The sequence below is a fragment of the Mustelus asterias genome, chromosome 9, assembly GCF_964213995.1.
Source record: "Mustelus asterias chromosome 9, sMusAst1.hap1.1, whole genome shotgun sequence".
Taxonomy (NCBI): Eukaryota; Metazoa; Chordata; class Chondrichthyes; order Carcharhiniformes; family Triakidae; genus Mustelus; species Mustelus asterias.
The window spans coordinates 39,872,599-39,888,765 of NC_135809.1; the positions used below are offsets into that span (position 1 = coordinate 39,872,599).

A 16,167-nucleotide genomic window follows, 5' to 3' on the forward strand; every position below is an offset into this window, starting at 1 on the left:
TTAAAGGTTGTAAGGTTTCCGACCTCCTAGGCAGTGCATTCCAGATTCCTACAACCCTCTGAGTGAAAATTTTTTCTCAAATCCCCACTGAATCTCCCGTCCCTTACCCTAAAACTATTTGCCCTCGTGATTGACCCCACAACTAAGGGGAACAGCTGCTCCCTGTTCTCTCTGTCCATACTCCTTATAATCTTATACACCTCAATCATGTTCCCCCTCAGCCTTCTCTGTTCTAGAGAAAATAATCCAAGCCTATCCAGTCCCTCCTTATAGCTCAAATGCTCCATCCCAGGCAACATCCTGGTCAATCTCCTCTGTACCCCCTCTAGTGCAATCACACCTTTCCTATAGTGAGTTGACCAAACTGCACACTGTATTCCAGCTGTGGCCTAACCAACATTCTGTACAGCACCAACATTACCTCCTTGCTCTTATATTCTATGCCACGACTGATAAAAGCAAGTGTCCCATTTGCCCTCTTAATTACCCTATTCACCTGCTCTGTTGCCTTCAGGGATCTGTGAATAAATACCCCAAGATCAATCTGTTCTTCCGAGCTGCCTAGTGTCATGCCAATCATTAAATACTCCCTTGTTTTGTTACTTCTTCCAAAGTGCATCACCTCACACTTATCAGGGTTAAATACCACTTTGATAGAGTTGTACTAAAGGCCCCCAAATAGTCAGCGGGAAATTGAGGAGCAAATATGTAAGGAGATTACAGATAACTCCAAGAAAAATAGGGTGGTAATAGTCGGAGATTTTAATTTTCCCAACATTGACTGGGACAGCCATAGTATTAGAGGGTTGGATGGAGAGAAATTTGTTGAGTGTATTCAGGAGGAATTTCTCATTCAGTATGTGGATGGCCTGGCTAGAGAGGGGGCAAAACTTGACCTCCTCTTGGGAAATAAGGAAGGGCAGGTGGCAAAAGTGTTAGTGAGGGATCACTTTGGGACCAGTGACCATAATTCTATTAGTTTTAAGATAGCTATGGAGAATGATAGGTCTGTCCCAAAAGTTAAAATTCTAAATTGGGGCAAGGCCAATTTTGATGGTATCAGGCAGGAACTTTCAAAAGTTAATTGGGGGAGTCTATGGGAAGGAAAAGGGACGTCTGGTAAGTGGCATGCTTTCAAAAGTGTGTTAACCAGGGTTCAGGATAAACACATTCCTCTTAGAGTGAAGGGCAAGGCTGGCAGAAGTCGGGAACCCTGGATGACTCGGGATATTGAGGCCCTGGTCAAGAAGAAGAAAGAGGCACATGACATACATAGGCAGCTGGGATCAAGTGAATCTCTTGAAGAGTATACGGGGTGTAGGAGTAGAGTGAAGAGAGAAATCAGGAGGGCAAAAAGGAGACATGAAATTGTTTTGGCAGATAAGGCAAAGGAGAATCCATAGAGCTTCTACAAATACATAAAGGGCAAAAGAGTAACAAGGGAGAGAGTAGGGCCTCTTAAGGATCAACAAGGTAATCTATGTGCGGATCCACAAGAGATGGGTGAGATCCGAAATGAATATTTCTCATCAGTATTTACTGCTGAGAAAAGCATGGATGTTAGGGAACTTGGGGAAATAAATAGTGATGTCTTGAGGAGTGTACATATTACAGAGAAGGAGGTGCTGGAAGTCTTAAAGCGCATCAAGGTAGATAAATCTGTGGGACCTGATGAGGTATATCCCAGGACGTTGTGGGCTAGGGAGGAAATTGTGGGTCCCCTAGCCAAGATATTTGAATCATTGATAGTCACGGGTGAGGTGCCTGAAGATTGGAGAGTGGCAAATGTTGTGCCTTTGTTTAAAAAGGGCTGCAGGGAAAAGCCTGGGAACTACAGGCCAGTGAGCCTCACATCTGTGGTGGGTAAATTGTTGGAAGGTATTTTGAGAGACAGGATCTACAGGCATTTAGGGATGCAAGGACTGATTAGGGACAGTCAGCATGGCTTTGTGAGTGGAAAATCATGTCTCACAAATTTGATTGAGTTTTTTGAAGGGGTAACCAAGAAGGTAGATGAGGGCAGTGCAGTTGATGTTGTCTACATCGACTTTAGCAAGGCCTTTGACAAGGTACCGCATGGTAGGTTGTTGCATAAAGTTAAATCTCACAGGATCCAGGGTGAGGTATCTAAATGGATACAAAATTGGCTTCTTGACAGAAGCCAGAGGGTGGTTGTAGAGAGTTGTTTTTCAAACTGGAGGCCTGTGACCAGCGGTGTGCCTCAGGGATCAGTGCTGGGCCCACTGTTATTTGTCATTTATATTAATGATTTGGATGAGAGTATAGGGGGCATGGTTAGTAAGTTTGCAGATGACACCAAGATTGATGGCATAGTGGACAGTGAAGAAAGTTATCTCCAATTGCAACGGGATCTTGATCAATTGGGGTAGTGGGCTGACGAATGGCAGATGGAGTTTAATTTAGATAAATGCGAGGTGATGCATTTTGGTAGATTGAACCAGGGCAGGACTTACTCAGTTAATGGTAGGGCATTGGGGAGAGTGACAGAACAAAGAGATCTAGGGGTACATGTTCATACCTCCTTGAAAGTGGAGTCACAGGTGGACAGAGTGGTGAAGAAGGCATTCGGCATGCTTGGTTTCATCAGTCAGAACACTGAATGCAGGAGTTGGGAGGTCTTGTTGAAGTTATACAAGACATTGGTAAGGCCACACTTGGAATACTGTGTACAATTCTGGTCACCCTATTATCGAAAGGATATTATTAAACTAGAAAGAGTGCAGAAAAGATTTACTAGGCTGCTACCAGGACTTGATGGATTGAGTTATAAGGAGAGGCTGGATAGACTGGGACTTTTTTCTCTGGAGCGTAGGAGGCTGAGGGGTGATCTTATAGAGGTCTATAAAATAATGAGGGGCATAGATCAGCTAGATAGTCAATATCTTTTCCCAAAGGTAGGGGAATCTAAAACTAGAGGGCATAGGTTTAAGGTGAGAGGGGAGAGATACAAAAGTGTCCAGAGTGGTAATTTTTTCACACAGAGGGTGGTGAGTGTCTGGAACAAGTTGCCAGAGGTAGTAGTAGAGGCGGGTACAATTTTATCTTTTAAAAAGCATTTAGATAGTTACATGGGTACGATGGGTATAGAGGGATATGGGCGAAATGCGGGCAATTGGGATTAGTTTAGGGGTTTAAAAAAAAAAGGGCAGCATGGACAAGTTGGGCCGAAGGGCCTGTTTCCATGCTGTAAACCTCTGTGACTCTATGATTCTATGCCACCGATTTGTCCACCTGACCAACCCATCTATATCTTCCTGTAGCCTATGACCTTCTTCTGCACTATAAACCACCCTAACCATCTTGATTTCATCTGCAAACTTGCTTATTATTATCATCTATATAATTTATGTGTATAACAAACAATAAGGGACCCAGCACTGAACCTTGTGGTATGCCACCAGGCACCGGCCTCCAGTCACTCAAACAGCCTTCTAACACCACCCATTGTGTCCTATTACTAAGCCAGTTTCAGATCTATTTCACCAAGTTTTCCTGAATTCCATGTGCTTCAACTTTCTTAATTAATCTCCCATATGGGACCTTGTCAAAGGCTTTGCTAAAATCCATGTAAACTACATTAACTGCACTTCCCTCATCCACACACACAAATACATTTTCAAAAAATTCTACCAAACTTGTTAGGCATGACGACCTTCTGACAAAGCCACGTTGACTATCCCTAATTAACCCAAATAGAGATTAATTCTCTCCTTCAGAAATTTCCCCAACAGATTCCCAATGGCCAGAGAAGAATTAAAAATTTGAGTCAGAGCCCCTACAATTTCCTGCCTCTCCTCCCACAGCAGTCTGGAATGCAATTAATCCAGGCCTGGGGATTTGTTCACTTTTAAGATGTTGGGCTTCTGGTCTGACATCTTCCACCACCACTGCTGCTGCCTTCAAGCTATTCCTACTAGGCCCGTAATACCCTGGCCCTTTATTTCACTCTAAGTGTGGCCTAACAAAGGCTCTATAATAGTTTAACAAAACGAGAGACAAATTATTTTTGGGTGATGCCACAAAACAGGCTGAATCTTATTAGCTGCCTCTTATATATCCACCTGATATTCACTTTAATTGACATTAAAGTAGCTGAATAGACAACAAGGTGTATAATAGATGACCAATATAATACTGCCCAAGACAAATTTCTACCCAAACTTTTGTGTCTTTCAATTATTTTCCTTCAGAAATGAACCAAAATGATTTATTTGCATTTTTTATAATCTTGTTAACTTCCATTGTTAGTTTTAATTATTTGTGAATGTACATTTTTAGGTCCATTTGCTCCTCTACTCCATTTAGATTCTTACTGTATTTTCCAAAAAGTATGTGGTCTGCTTATTTTTCCAAGGAAATGGCAGCACCACACATTTGTCTATATTGAAATTAAATTTATTATGCCCATCACGTCTGTGCTGCTCTTTGCTAGAACAGACCAAAAGTAATCCCACTGCATGTTCTCTCCCTGCCAATGCAGGAGGTTAAAGGTAATTGTGGGGACAAAATGAGTTTAGGTAGTGGCCAAATTACCATGGGTCATCCTGTTTATCATTATTAACAATCTCACTTTTATGTTTCATCACTATCCATCCATCATCCAGATCAGATACTGAAATTTTAAATCAGTGAATTGCCTCCAATCTGTGCTTTTGCTGGTTTGGGATGCTTGATATTGCAGAAACCATCATCTACCACTGATGCCCATTTGCATGAGTAACACATTTACCTGAAATAGCTAAACAGTGGTCACAAAATATTATTTATCAGTTTATGCCATGCATCAGCAACTGCCAAAGGATCTATTTATTAATATACCTTCTGAAGTGTAATCGCTCACACTATTTATTTCAGAAGATATATATAATACCGGCTCTACTTTATCCATTAAGCTTCTTATTCACCTGATTTTTGTCCAGTTCACAGTTTTTGTATTCCTGCTCCCCCTGTTCCTGAAATGTGACAATGACGAAACCTACAAAAATATTCATCATGAAGAAGGCAATAACGATGATATAGATGATGAAGAAGATAGATATCTCCACTCTGTAGTTGTAAATTGGACCAGCATCTTCTGTATGAGAATCAATGGCTCGATAAAGCAACCTGCATGAATAAGACAGGAGAATGTTTTTTTTCTTTATTCTTTTCTGGGGTATGGGCATCATGGGCAAGGCAAGCATTTGTTGCCCATCCCTAAATGCCCTCAAACTGAGTGGTAGTTAAGAGTCAACCACATTGCTGTGGATCTGGAGACACATGTAGGCCAGACCAGGTAAGGATGGCAAATTTCTTTCCCTAAAGGATTGGTGAACAATTGACTACAACAATGGTTTAATTGTAATTCTGAATTTTTACTGAATTTAAATTTAACCATCCATGGTGGGATTCAAACCCGGGTTCCCTAGATTTCTGGATTACCAATCCAGTGACAATCCCATCAAGCCACCTGGGGGGCTTCAATGGCCAGGATTAAAAAAAATCTAAATTTTATATTGCCGTATGATTTATTTAATTTTCAAACAATAAATAACCTTTGCTGGACTAGACAGTAATGCCAGAATCAAAAATCCATAGGCCTTCTGATGTGGTCTTACCACAATTCCAGCATGAGTGCACCAAAAGAGCCACTTAGTCAAGAATTTGGATACATTGGGTTACACTGGATTGTTGGGAATTTTACAAACCCAGCCAAGTGGTGGAGCCTCTGTCAACTGCACAGGGGAAAAGAGGACTTTTGATGTTCTTGGCCTTGATTAGTCAGGTGCACCACTAGGTGCGTCACTGTTGGCCAGTTGAACAGAGACCCCAAAGAAAAAGATCTACACTTAAAATTTTGAAAGAAGTTTATCCATAATACAATTGAGGTCATTTTGATATTCTTTCTTGAGAGGGTTAACAAAATATTCCTTGCATTCATTAAAGATAGTAAAATTGGAAGAATGTATAAAGGACCCCTAATCTGACACTGTCAGTTGCCTACCACCCAGGTTAGGTTATAATGAAGCGCTTCGTCTTAAATTGTATAGATTTTACTGACAACTATATGACAAAGACTAATTTTTCAGTCATCATACTTCTGAAGCGCTGTGGGATGTTTTAGAAATTAAAAGTTCTATATAAGTGAAATTGTTGATCTTGAATCTCCTAACACACATTGACACTGTTGTACTTACTGTGGCCATCCTTCAAAGGTTGAGACAGTAAAAAGAGCCATCATAGCAGAGGGGACATTATCAAAGTTGAATTCACTATTCTCCCATTTCCGTTCTCTTATCAGTGGCTGATTTACATCCCCATCTTTGTACAAAATATATTGGCCTCTATTAATAGAAAATAGATATAGTTATAAATTTGCAAAACTTATATCTTACTTCCCAAGATACATCAATATTTTTCATTTTTCTTCAGGATTTTAGTTACACTCTTTCCTGCTGCAACCTGCACTAAGTAAGAGGGCACATATTTACATTGTTTCAAGCTGCTTCTGAGCTCAGTTACTCAGAGGTACACAAGACCAGCCTTGGGTAACTGGATTTATTTATTTTTTCTCGAACTGTGGGGAGGCTTAGCTGTGAGAAAGCCTGCAGTTGCTGCTTCTTCCCAAAAGGGCAAAAATAAGATCAATGTATTTCACGACATTCCTAAATTCTTTTGACAAGATCCCACATGACAGACTGTTAAAAAAATAAAAGCTAATGGGATCCAAGGGAATACAGCAAGCTAGATACAAAAGTTGCTCAGTGGCCGGAAACAAAGGGTAATTGTAGATTTTCTTTTGTGACTGGAAGGCTGTTTCCAGTGGGGTTTGGGTTTGGGTTAAGTACTAAGACCTCTGCATTTTTTGGTATATTAATAATGATTTGGTCATAATGTGGGGAGCATAATCAGGAAGTTTGCAAAAATTGGCTGTATAATCAATTGTCAGAAGGATAGCTGTAGATTGCAGGAAAATGTCAATGGAGTGGTTTGATGAACAAAAAAGTGGCAAATAAAATTCGACCCAGAGAAGTGTCAGGCGATGCACTTAGATAGGTCAAACAAGTCAAAAGAGAGGTGTAGAGGAAACGTGGAACCTCGCAGTGAATGTCCACAGGTTCCTGAAGGTAGCAGGACGGGTTGACAAGATGGTTAAAAAAGCAAATGGAATCCTTTCCTTTATTAATCAAGGTATAGAATATAGGAATAGGGAGGTTATGCTGGATAATTATATATAAATGAGGGATCCCCACATTGGGTTCCACAGAACCTGGAACCTCCCAGGGGTTCTGCAGGAGGCCAGGCTGATTGCTACAATTTGAGTTTTGTGCTGAATAGATGAGTTGAAGACAGCACAAAATTCAAATTGTATCGATCAGGGTGAGCACGGAAGAGTGATGGTGAGAGCAGGGCCTGTGAGAATGGGAAAGTGGGGCCTGCAAGGGGGGAAGAGAATGAGCGAGTGTGTGTGTGAGCGAGTGAGAGGAGAGAGAGTGTGTGAGATGAGTGAGTGAATGTGTGTGTGAGATGAGTGAGTGTGTGTGTGAGATAAGTGAATATGTGTGAGATGAGTGAGCGATTGTGTGTGAGATGACAGTGAGTGTGTGTGAGATGAGAGTGTGTGTGTGTGTGTGTTCCATATGAGAAGCCAGCATTCCAGCAGCACTCTTCCTATCTGAACCAAAGGAGCAGCAACATTCCTCCCAATAAAAATGACAAAACGGTAAGACCTTTGTACATTTTTAATAAGAAAACTTCTTACTCATAGTAAACCTATACATATAAGAAATAGAAAGGAGAACAAAGAGCAATACAACACAGGAACGGGCCCTACGGCCCATTAAACCTGCGTCGATACGTGATTTCTATCCCTCTGTTCGCTACCTGTTCATGTGTCTATCAAAATATGCCTTGAACATTGCTTCCACTACCTCCAATGACAGTACGTTCCAGGCATCCACCACCCTCTGTGTGAAAAACCTTACCCGCATGACTTCACTAAACTTACCCCCTCTCACCTTGAACCTGTGCCCTCTTGTAGTTGACCTTTCCACCTTGGTTAAAAAGCCTCTGACTATCCACTCTATCTATGCCTCTCATAATTTTTGTAGACTTTGAGAAATTAGGTTTTTGTATGTTTGAACCTATTGCATGAAAATAATAATTTATTTCTGATTTGGCTCTTCAACACAATAATCAGATTTCTCAGGGATTCCTTCAGTACTCTTTCAAGGGTGGCACGGTAGCACAGTGGTTAGCACTGCTGCTAACAGCTCCAGGGACCTGGGTTCGATTCCCGGCTTGGGTCACTGTCTGTGTGGAGTTTGCACATTCTCCTCGTGTCTGCGTGGGTTTCCTCCGGGTGCTCCGGTTTCCTCCCACAGTCCAAAGATGTGCGGGTTAGGTTGATTGGCCGTGCTAAAATTGCCCCTTAGTATCTTGAGATGGGTAGGTTAGAGAGATTAGCGGGTAAATATGTAGGGATATGGGGGTAGGGCCTGGGTGGGATTGTGGTCGGTGTAGACACGATGGGCCGAATGGCCTCTTTCTACACTGTAGGGTTTCTATGAAGGCATTTAGCCTTGAATGCAAAAGCATTTAGACAGTTACATGGATAAGATGGGTATAGAGGGATATGCGCCATACGCAGGCAATTGGGATTAGCTTAGTGGTTAAAAAAAGGACGGCTTGGACAAGTTGTGGCGAAGGGCCTGTTTCCATGCTGTAAACTTCTATGACCTCTTAGATCAAAAGGGTTCTGTGGCTGGAACGTTTCTGAAACCGTGGTATAAATTATTAGTGAGGCCACAATTCGGGGACTGTGTGTAGTCCTGGTCATCTCATAGAAATGGTGTAATTTTATTAGAGAGGGTATTGAGAAGATTTGAAAGGATATTGCCAGGGCTGGAAAAATGCAGCTATGAGGAAAGATTGAATAGGCTGGGAGCAGAGGGGAGATTTGATTGAGATGTTTAACATCATAGTGGGCTTGGATAGAGTGGGAAGACCTATTTACCTTAGCAGAGAGGTCAGTAACTAGGGGGCATAGAATTAAAGTGATTGGTAAAAAGATTAGAGGGCATAAAAGATTAGGGGCGGCATGGTAGCACAGTGGTTAGCACTGCTGCTTCACAGCATTCTAAATTGCCCCTTAGTGTCCCGGGATGCCTAGGTTAGAGGGGTTAGTGGGTAAATATGTAGGGATATGTGGATAGGGCCTAGGTGGGATTGTGGTTGGTGCAGACTCGATGGGCCGAATGGCCTCTTTCTGCACTGTAGGATTCTATGATATGAGGAAAAACATTTTTACCCAGACAGTGGTAGGGGTCTGGAACTCACTGCCTAAAGGGGTAGTAGAGGCAGAAGCCCTCAATTTGTCAAAAGGTGGCTGGATGAGCACTTCCTTTACCTACAGAGCTATGAATCAAATGGAGTTAGGCTGAATGGCTAGTTTTTCCACTGATGCATACACAGTGGGCCACATGGCATTTAAATATTTTTTAAAGAAATGGATAATTTAAAAGTGGTTTACATAGACTATTCAAGGATGAAAAAAGAATATAATTATTTTTATTGGAAAGGAAATTAAACTCTAGAAGCAGCAATCACATAGTGGGTGATCTTAATGGCTTGTCCTGTCAGTTGATCAGTGTGGCAAGCGGTAAGATTGGGCAAGAGGGGGAAAATCGGGTTTGCACCTGGTTTTTCACCTCTCATGATGCTACCAGCCCTGTTTTGCAAGTGAAACTGGCTTTGTGCCATAAAGGGCACAAAGCCGATTTCAATATTCATTACTTCATTTAAATGTAACGAGTGAGTCCTGGATGCTATTGTCTGGGTTTACTTGCCCTTAACTGCTCGCCGGTTGAGGTCTTCGTCGGCGAGGATGATGTATGGTCCCCACCAACATGGACCAGACGTGATGGCCTCATCGGTGGGAACGGAGGCCATTGAAGCCCCATCGGGCAATTGGGGGCAGGGCTGGGCAGTGCCAGCCGAGCATTGCTCACCTGGCACTGCTAGCCTGGCACCCTGGTACTGCCCACTGGGCACCCTAGCACTGCCCACCGGTGGCGGGTCTCAATGTCTGTTGGGAGGGGTGGGGGACAAAAGTTACAGGAGATCTCCCATTTCAACTCAGCCTCATGCTCTCATACCCACACCTCCATCCTTGTTCTGCTGCAATGCTCCAGTGAAGCTCATTGTAAACTGGAATAACTATACCTCAGCTACTGATTAGGCATGTTACAGCCTTCTGGACGCAACACTGAGTTCAACAACTTTAATCTGTGAACATTCCCTCGATCTTGATTCCCTTCTTTTGTTTTCTGTATTCAGTTTCCCTGGCTAGTCCCAATACAACTCATCCCTTCCCCAAATGGCCACTGTCCCTTGTTCAGTTTTGTTCCCACTGAATACTGACCTCTGTTTTCCTATTAACACATTCTGTTATCTTATCTTTCCTACTATTAACACTCTTCAGTCCCTATTGGCACCTTTAAGGGCCCTTTTGCCTCATGTCCATGACATTTTTACCAATTTGTCCTTGGCTCCAACTTATCACTGATTTCCATTCTGCCCGTTTCCAAATATATAATTTATCACATTTTTATCCCTTTTCAGTTCTGTAGGTGGGTCAATGGACTTGAAACATTAACAGTGTTTCTCTCTCCACAGATGTTGCTAGATCTGCTGAGATTATCCAGCATTTTCTATTTTTATGACTATTTTTGCATCATGCATTTCTTGGGGCACAAATCATTCCCTCCAGCAGAGATAAAAGTTCATGGAAATGTGCTGGTTTTTCACTTTTGATGATTTCAGGTGAAATGCCATTGCTTTCTGGCAAGACAGTCACTGGCCTGTTGAGCTCTATTATGAAGGGCTCATTGTTCAGCTCCTCCAAGGCAAGAAAATCTGGAATGGTGCTGAGGACTTCTTCACTGCATAGAGTGATGATCATCCCTGTCTATGTTTTCTAGGCAGCTGATCTGGTCGCTTTCGGGTATGTTGCTTTCTTGACTTCTTCATACATCCATTTAGCATCCCAGATTCAACATGCAGATTGTATGCTGTTGCAGAGTTTCAACCAGTATCGATTAGCGCAGTGCCAAGTCTGCAGAGACTTGTTTCTGACAGCTTCAGGTTTTGTTTGCTGGGGACTTGTAGTACATGATAGTGGTAATTGGCTCCATTTCAGTCCAATAAGCCTCAAACCAGTCAGCATTCTTTTGATCTCTTTTCCCATATCCATGATGTGCAAAGTTAAAGATGTGATGTGCCGATAATCATATTTTGACACTACAGTCTGGCCTTGGGCATTGTTATCTGAAAGAGCCTGATTGAGGACATTAAGAAACTGCTGGGTCCTTTCTGGGTCAGTAGTCCAGCAAGTGTTAATCCAAGAGTGACTTTTTTTCTTGGAGTGGTATAGTTTTCTTGGCTGAAACCTGGTCTTGCTACACACTAAGGAGTGGTCAGTATCACAGTCAGCAATGTGATAGCTGCGAATGATGAGTGCATTATTGAGGGTGGTATGTCTGGTGATGATAATAAGGTCTAGCTGGTGCCAGTGGCATGATCTAGGACATCTTGCAGCAAGCTTTAATTTGGAAGTAGCTGTTTGTCAGAGAGAGGGCATAGTAACAGCATAGCTCTAGCAACCGCTGTCCATTTTTGCTGATCTTGCCAATTCCTGGTGTTCTTTTCAAGATGTGTTGTTGATACCTGTAGCATTAGGGTATTTGGGATTGGAAAGGTTAATATGGGACTGGGAAACAGTACCACTCGCATTATGATGTAGAAAGTCACATGGGAGCAGTAGAGCATAGGAGTCTGGTAGAAATTGGCATGAAAATAGCACCCAGTCAGGATTTTATCCTGCAGATATGTATATAGTTATGCGTTATTAATAAACAACTGTTGTTCAGCATACACACTTCTAGACCTCATTATGAGACAACAATACTATTGGGTTGAAGTCCCCTGGAAGGTAGAGTCCTGTGGTGCTGGAAACTTTGCAGATGGCAGCATCAAATGATTCTTAAAATTGATTCCTGACATCTGGGGTGGAAATGAATGTTGGTGCATAGATGCACAAGAGGTTAACTTGTTGACAAGCAAGTGTAAGAAATCTCTCTGAGCTTTCTGTGCAGGGTTCAATTGTTGTGAATACAGTATTTTTTACTGCGAAACTTACTTCATGCTCAGGTGTTGCCTCATGAGCTTTTGCCTGCCAGATTAACATTGCATTTTCAGGGATTCACTTTGAGTGAGCTTAGTTTCATGACCCGTTCTAACATTTCATCCAGAAACAGGAGAAATTCATTCTTACCACAGATGCATGTTCCAGGCAAAATTAACCCGAGTGCATTAGCAAATAGACATAAAAGGCTTCTTCAAAATTATTTTTGAGAACAAGTGTCTATTCTGATCTGCCAAATCATTCCCATTTCTTTACTTTTAAGGTGATTGCATTTTCAACGTAGATAATCAGCACTACTTAAATAACAGTAAATAGCAATCTGATTCAGTTCACTAAAGATGTATGGTTTATAGTTGACTAATGGATAGTGATGTAATTCACTGCAAGACAGACGACATAAAGTTGTTCTATTTGCAGCTTTTTCCTCAGTCAGCATTAGCAATGCATTCCATGAAATTATCCATTGTTTAAATTCCAATGCTTTTAATTTGTCTCTGCGTCTAACTTTGACACACACCAATTAAATCCCGTTTTAAAAATAGATTATGTGGCACTTGATAGTTTTGCTCAAATTGCTAATCTCAAGGTTTTTTCCAATTTTTTTTTACTATTCTAGTCACTGAGCTGCCCACAATACTATGTTTCTCCCTCTGGGCACACAAGATTACTCTGGCACACTGCTAGTCACTTGAGGCCGCTCACAGGATTACCTTGAGGTTCATTTGCAAGCTCCATGGGTGGAGTTTTTGCTTTATTTGGCGGAGTGTGGTAGTGGGTGGGAAATGCAGTGTTGAAGCCGTCAACTTCAACGGTCCAATGTCGGCTTTCTCCACTATATTGTTGGGAACATAGAACAGATAAAGCCAAAGAGCGGGTCCCAAGATGTAACGTTGTCCTGCCAGCAACTTAGTTTTTTAATGATCAGAGTGCTATTTTTAAAGACCATCCCAGTGCACAAAAGTTAATATGGAACATCAACCCCCACCTCTCCATGCATCCCCACTCCATCCCCCACACAACTCTGCCACATTGCCTGGGCAGTGCTGGGAGCAGTGCCCGGGTAGTTCCTGGCCATAGCCTTGTCCCCTCTGAGTGATGCACGCATCTGAGCTTTTCTGGGAGGTCTTCCTGTCGGGGACATCCTTTGGTGAACCAGTTTTAATTCAAGCCGGTCTGCACTCATGCTGATGTGAATGGATTTTCCTTCGGGGGACGATTCAGGCGTAGAGGCCTGATAATGAGATTCAAATGTGTCATAATTATGTTCCCAACATTGAATGTCAGAATTCCTGTTACATCACTGGTGGGGGTTTAGACAATCATAGTGAGATTTTCCACCAAAGTAAAATGCTATTTGGGTCTCTAGCGTGATTTTCCGTTCCCATCACCAAACCTGCACAAAAAGAACAGGAGTGGAAAATCCCAGCCCTTATGTCCTCTTCACAACTTATTCTCCCACTTATCTTTGAGCTATCGGCAAATTTAGCAACTATAAATTCAGTACCTTCATCCAAGTCATTGATATAAATTATAAAGTTGAGAATCCAACACTGATCTTTGTTGTATTCCACAAGTTACAGCTTGCTAAGCTGAAAAAGATCCATTTATCCCTACACTCTGCTTCTTGTTAGCTAACCAGTCCTTTATCCATGCTGATATGTAACCCCCTAACCATGAGCTCTTATTTTGTAGTAACCTTTGATGTGGCAACTTATTAAGCACCTTTTGGAAATCTAAATATAGCATATCTATAGGTTCCCTTCTATTCACAAGGTCTGTTCCTTCCTTGAGGAACTCTAATAAATGGGTGTCCTACTACATTAATCACAGAAGTTAGTATGCAGATGTAGCAAGTGACTAGGAAGGCAAACAGAATGTTGTTATTTATATCAAGGGGAATGGAATATAAAATTAGGGAAGTATTGCTACAGTTGTCTGACACTGCATCTTTTCTGTTCTATCCTTTAACTTAATTTCCTAGATCACTTTTAGTTCTATCTTCATACCCTTAAATATGCCTTTGTATAAGTTTAAAACACTAGTCTTAGACCTCCAGTTCTCACCCTCAAACTGTGTGCAAAATTCATGTTATGATCACTGCTACCAAGAGACTCATTAACTGTGAGATAATTAATTGAGCCTGTCTCATTGTTCATTACCGAGTCTAGAATAGCCTGCTTTCTGGGTGACTCTGGAATGTGCTGTTCTAAAAGATTGTCCCAAATACACTCTACGAACTCATCTTCCAGACTTTCTTTGCCAATCTGATTCATCCAATCTATATGTAGATTAAAATCACCCATGATTGCGGCAGTATTATAAGCCCCCATTATTTCTCCCTAAATACTCTGTCCTACAATGTAATTTCTGTTAAGGGACCTATAAATTACTCCCACAAGTAACTTCTTACCTTTAATATTTCTTATCTCTATCTAAACTGATTCCACAGCCTGGATTTTCCAACCCCACTCTTGACTTTTGGTAGGACCAGATTATCCTGGCGGTAGATGGGGCTGGAAGCTCGCACTCTGTAACTTGATCTTTAGAACTAAGGTATTCCTTCACTTTTATAGATATAAAATAAGCAACTAAATAGTTGGTAGGCCAACTCATATACTGTGCTATGATATATAGATGGATGTATTGGATCTTTAATTAGCTCTAATAATGGACTGATGAAAATGTGAAAATAGTTATTAACATTATTGTTTACAGTTTTTTCTTGTTAATCCAGTAACTGACAACATTTTTAAATGAGTTGAGATATGACAAGTGATACTTTGCAATTGAAATGTTCCAAGTAATAGGAGTAAACTTTTTTGCTTAAGGAATCAATATACATAGGCAGTAAATTTCACAGTTCTAGGAACTGGTCCTCAAAGTGGTGCATGAACAGCATATCAATTACATATATTAAGTACAGATTTAATCAAACTTACACTATCAAATCTCACTACAGTGAATATTGAAATCTGGTGGATAATAGCAGGACTCTTCTGCAATCTACATTAGATTTGCCTAGTTTATAATGCTCATTATCACTTCATAGGAGCCCTTTCAGTCCTGCTGCCATGAGTTCTTCTATTCCTGCTGTCTTGGTTTGTGCTACTACTGCCTTCACCCACCCCACTGCTGCTGCTCCCTTCATTGAAAATTCAAAGAAACCAAATAATTCACCAAAAGGCAACACTCAGAACGGAAGAAGGAAGATCCGAGGTGGGTGCATGGTTCAGCAAGGCCCCTTTTATGGTTCCCCATCAGGATGTGAAGGAAAGGCCATCTTCCAAAGGATGGGAGAGAGCCCATACAACCAAGCAAATTTGGACAGAGATTGCAGAGGAGGTTAGTAACTATGGGGATTACCCACAGAACTGAAATCCAGTGTTGAAAGTGCACCAATGACCTAATTCTCGCCAATGTAAGCACTCCATACCTTTTTTCCCTTTAAACATTACAAGTGTTAATGCGAGAGCGTTGATTGGCGCTGTGGGAGTAAACACCTAGTCGATGACAAGGGGTGAGCAGCAGGAAGCCCTGTTTGAGTCATTGCTTCATTCTGCTGAGTGATGTCCTCTATTCTTCTATCCACTGACTCCTACAAGGTTGCTTAAGAATGACTGTAAGTAGGTGGATTTCACAGAGCTCCAGATTGAATATTTTGCTCCCTCAATGTCAAGTTTGAAGATGAGGGGTTGGCATGTAAAATCCAGTTGGTGGCCTGCCTATTACCTACCCCACCCACCCCTTTCCCCATTACAATTTTGAAGACTGCAGGGTGGCTTTGAGAGAGCTGTCTGCCAGTGTGTCAATTGAGGTCCTTAGGTGGACAATTAATTCCCAATTAAGGTCCCATCCTAATGTCACTGAAATTTAACTGGCAGTGGGAAAGGCCCAAACCAAATGCCCAGCTGGCAGGTTTCTCCCCGGGCCCATTGGAGGGCTCCACAAGATGTAACAACCCC

General features: G+C 41.7%; 1 protein-coding gene across 1 annotated transcript in view; it reads right to left on the reverse strand.

Annotated features, from left to right (window-relative positions):
• The window catches only part of LOC144498638 (voltage-dependent L-type calcium channel subunit alpha-1C-like), a 1,025,631-nt gene that overhangs the window by 223,205 nt on the left and 786,259 nt on the right, over positions 1-16,167 (reverse strand). Inside the window, exons 26-27 of the mRNA XM_078220060.1 lie at positions 6,198-6,344; positions 4,926-5,127 (exon numbers count right to left, since the gene is read on the reverse strand). Of these exons, the coding sequence (XP_078076186.1) occupies positions 4,926-5,127; positions 6,198-6,344 (349 nt within the window). The remainder of the gene's footprint in view (positions 1-4,925; positions 5,128-6,197; positions 6,345-16,167) is intronic.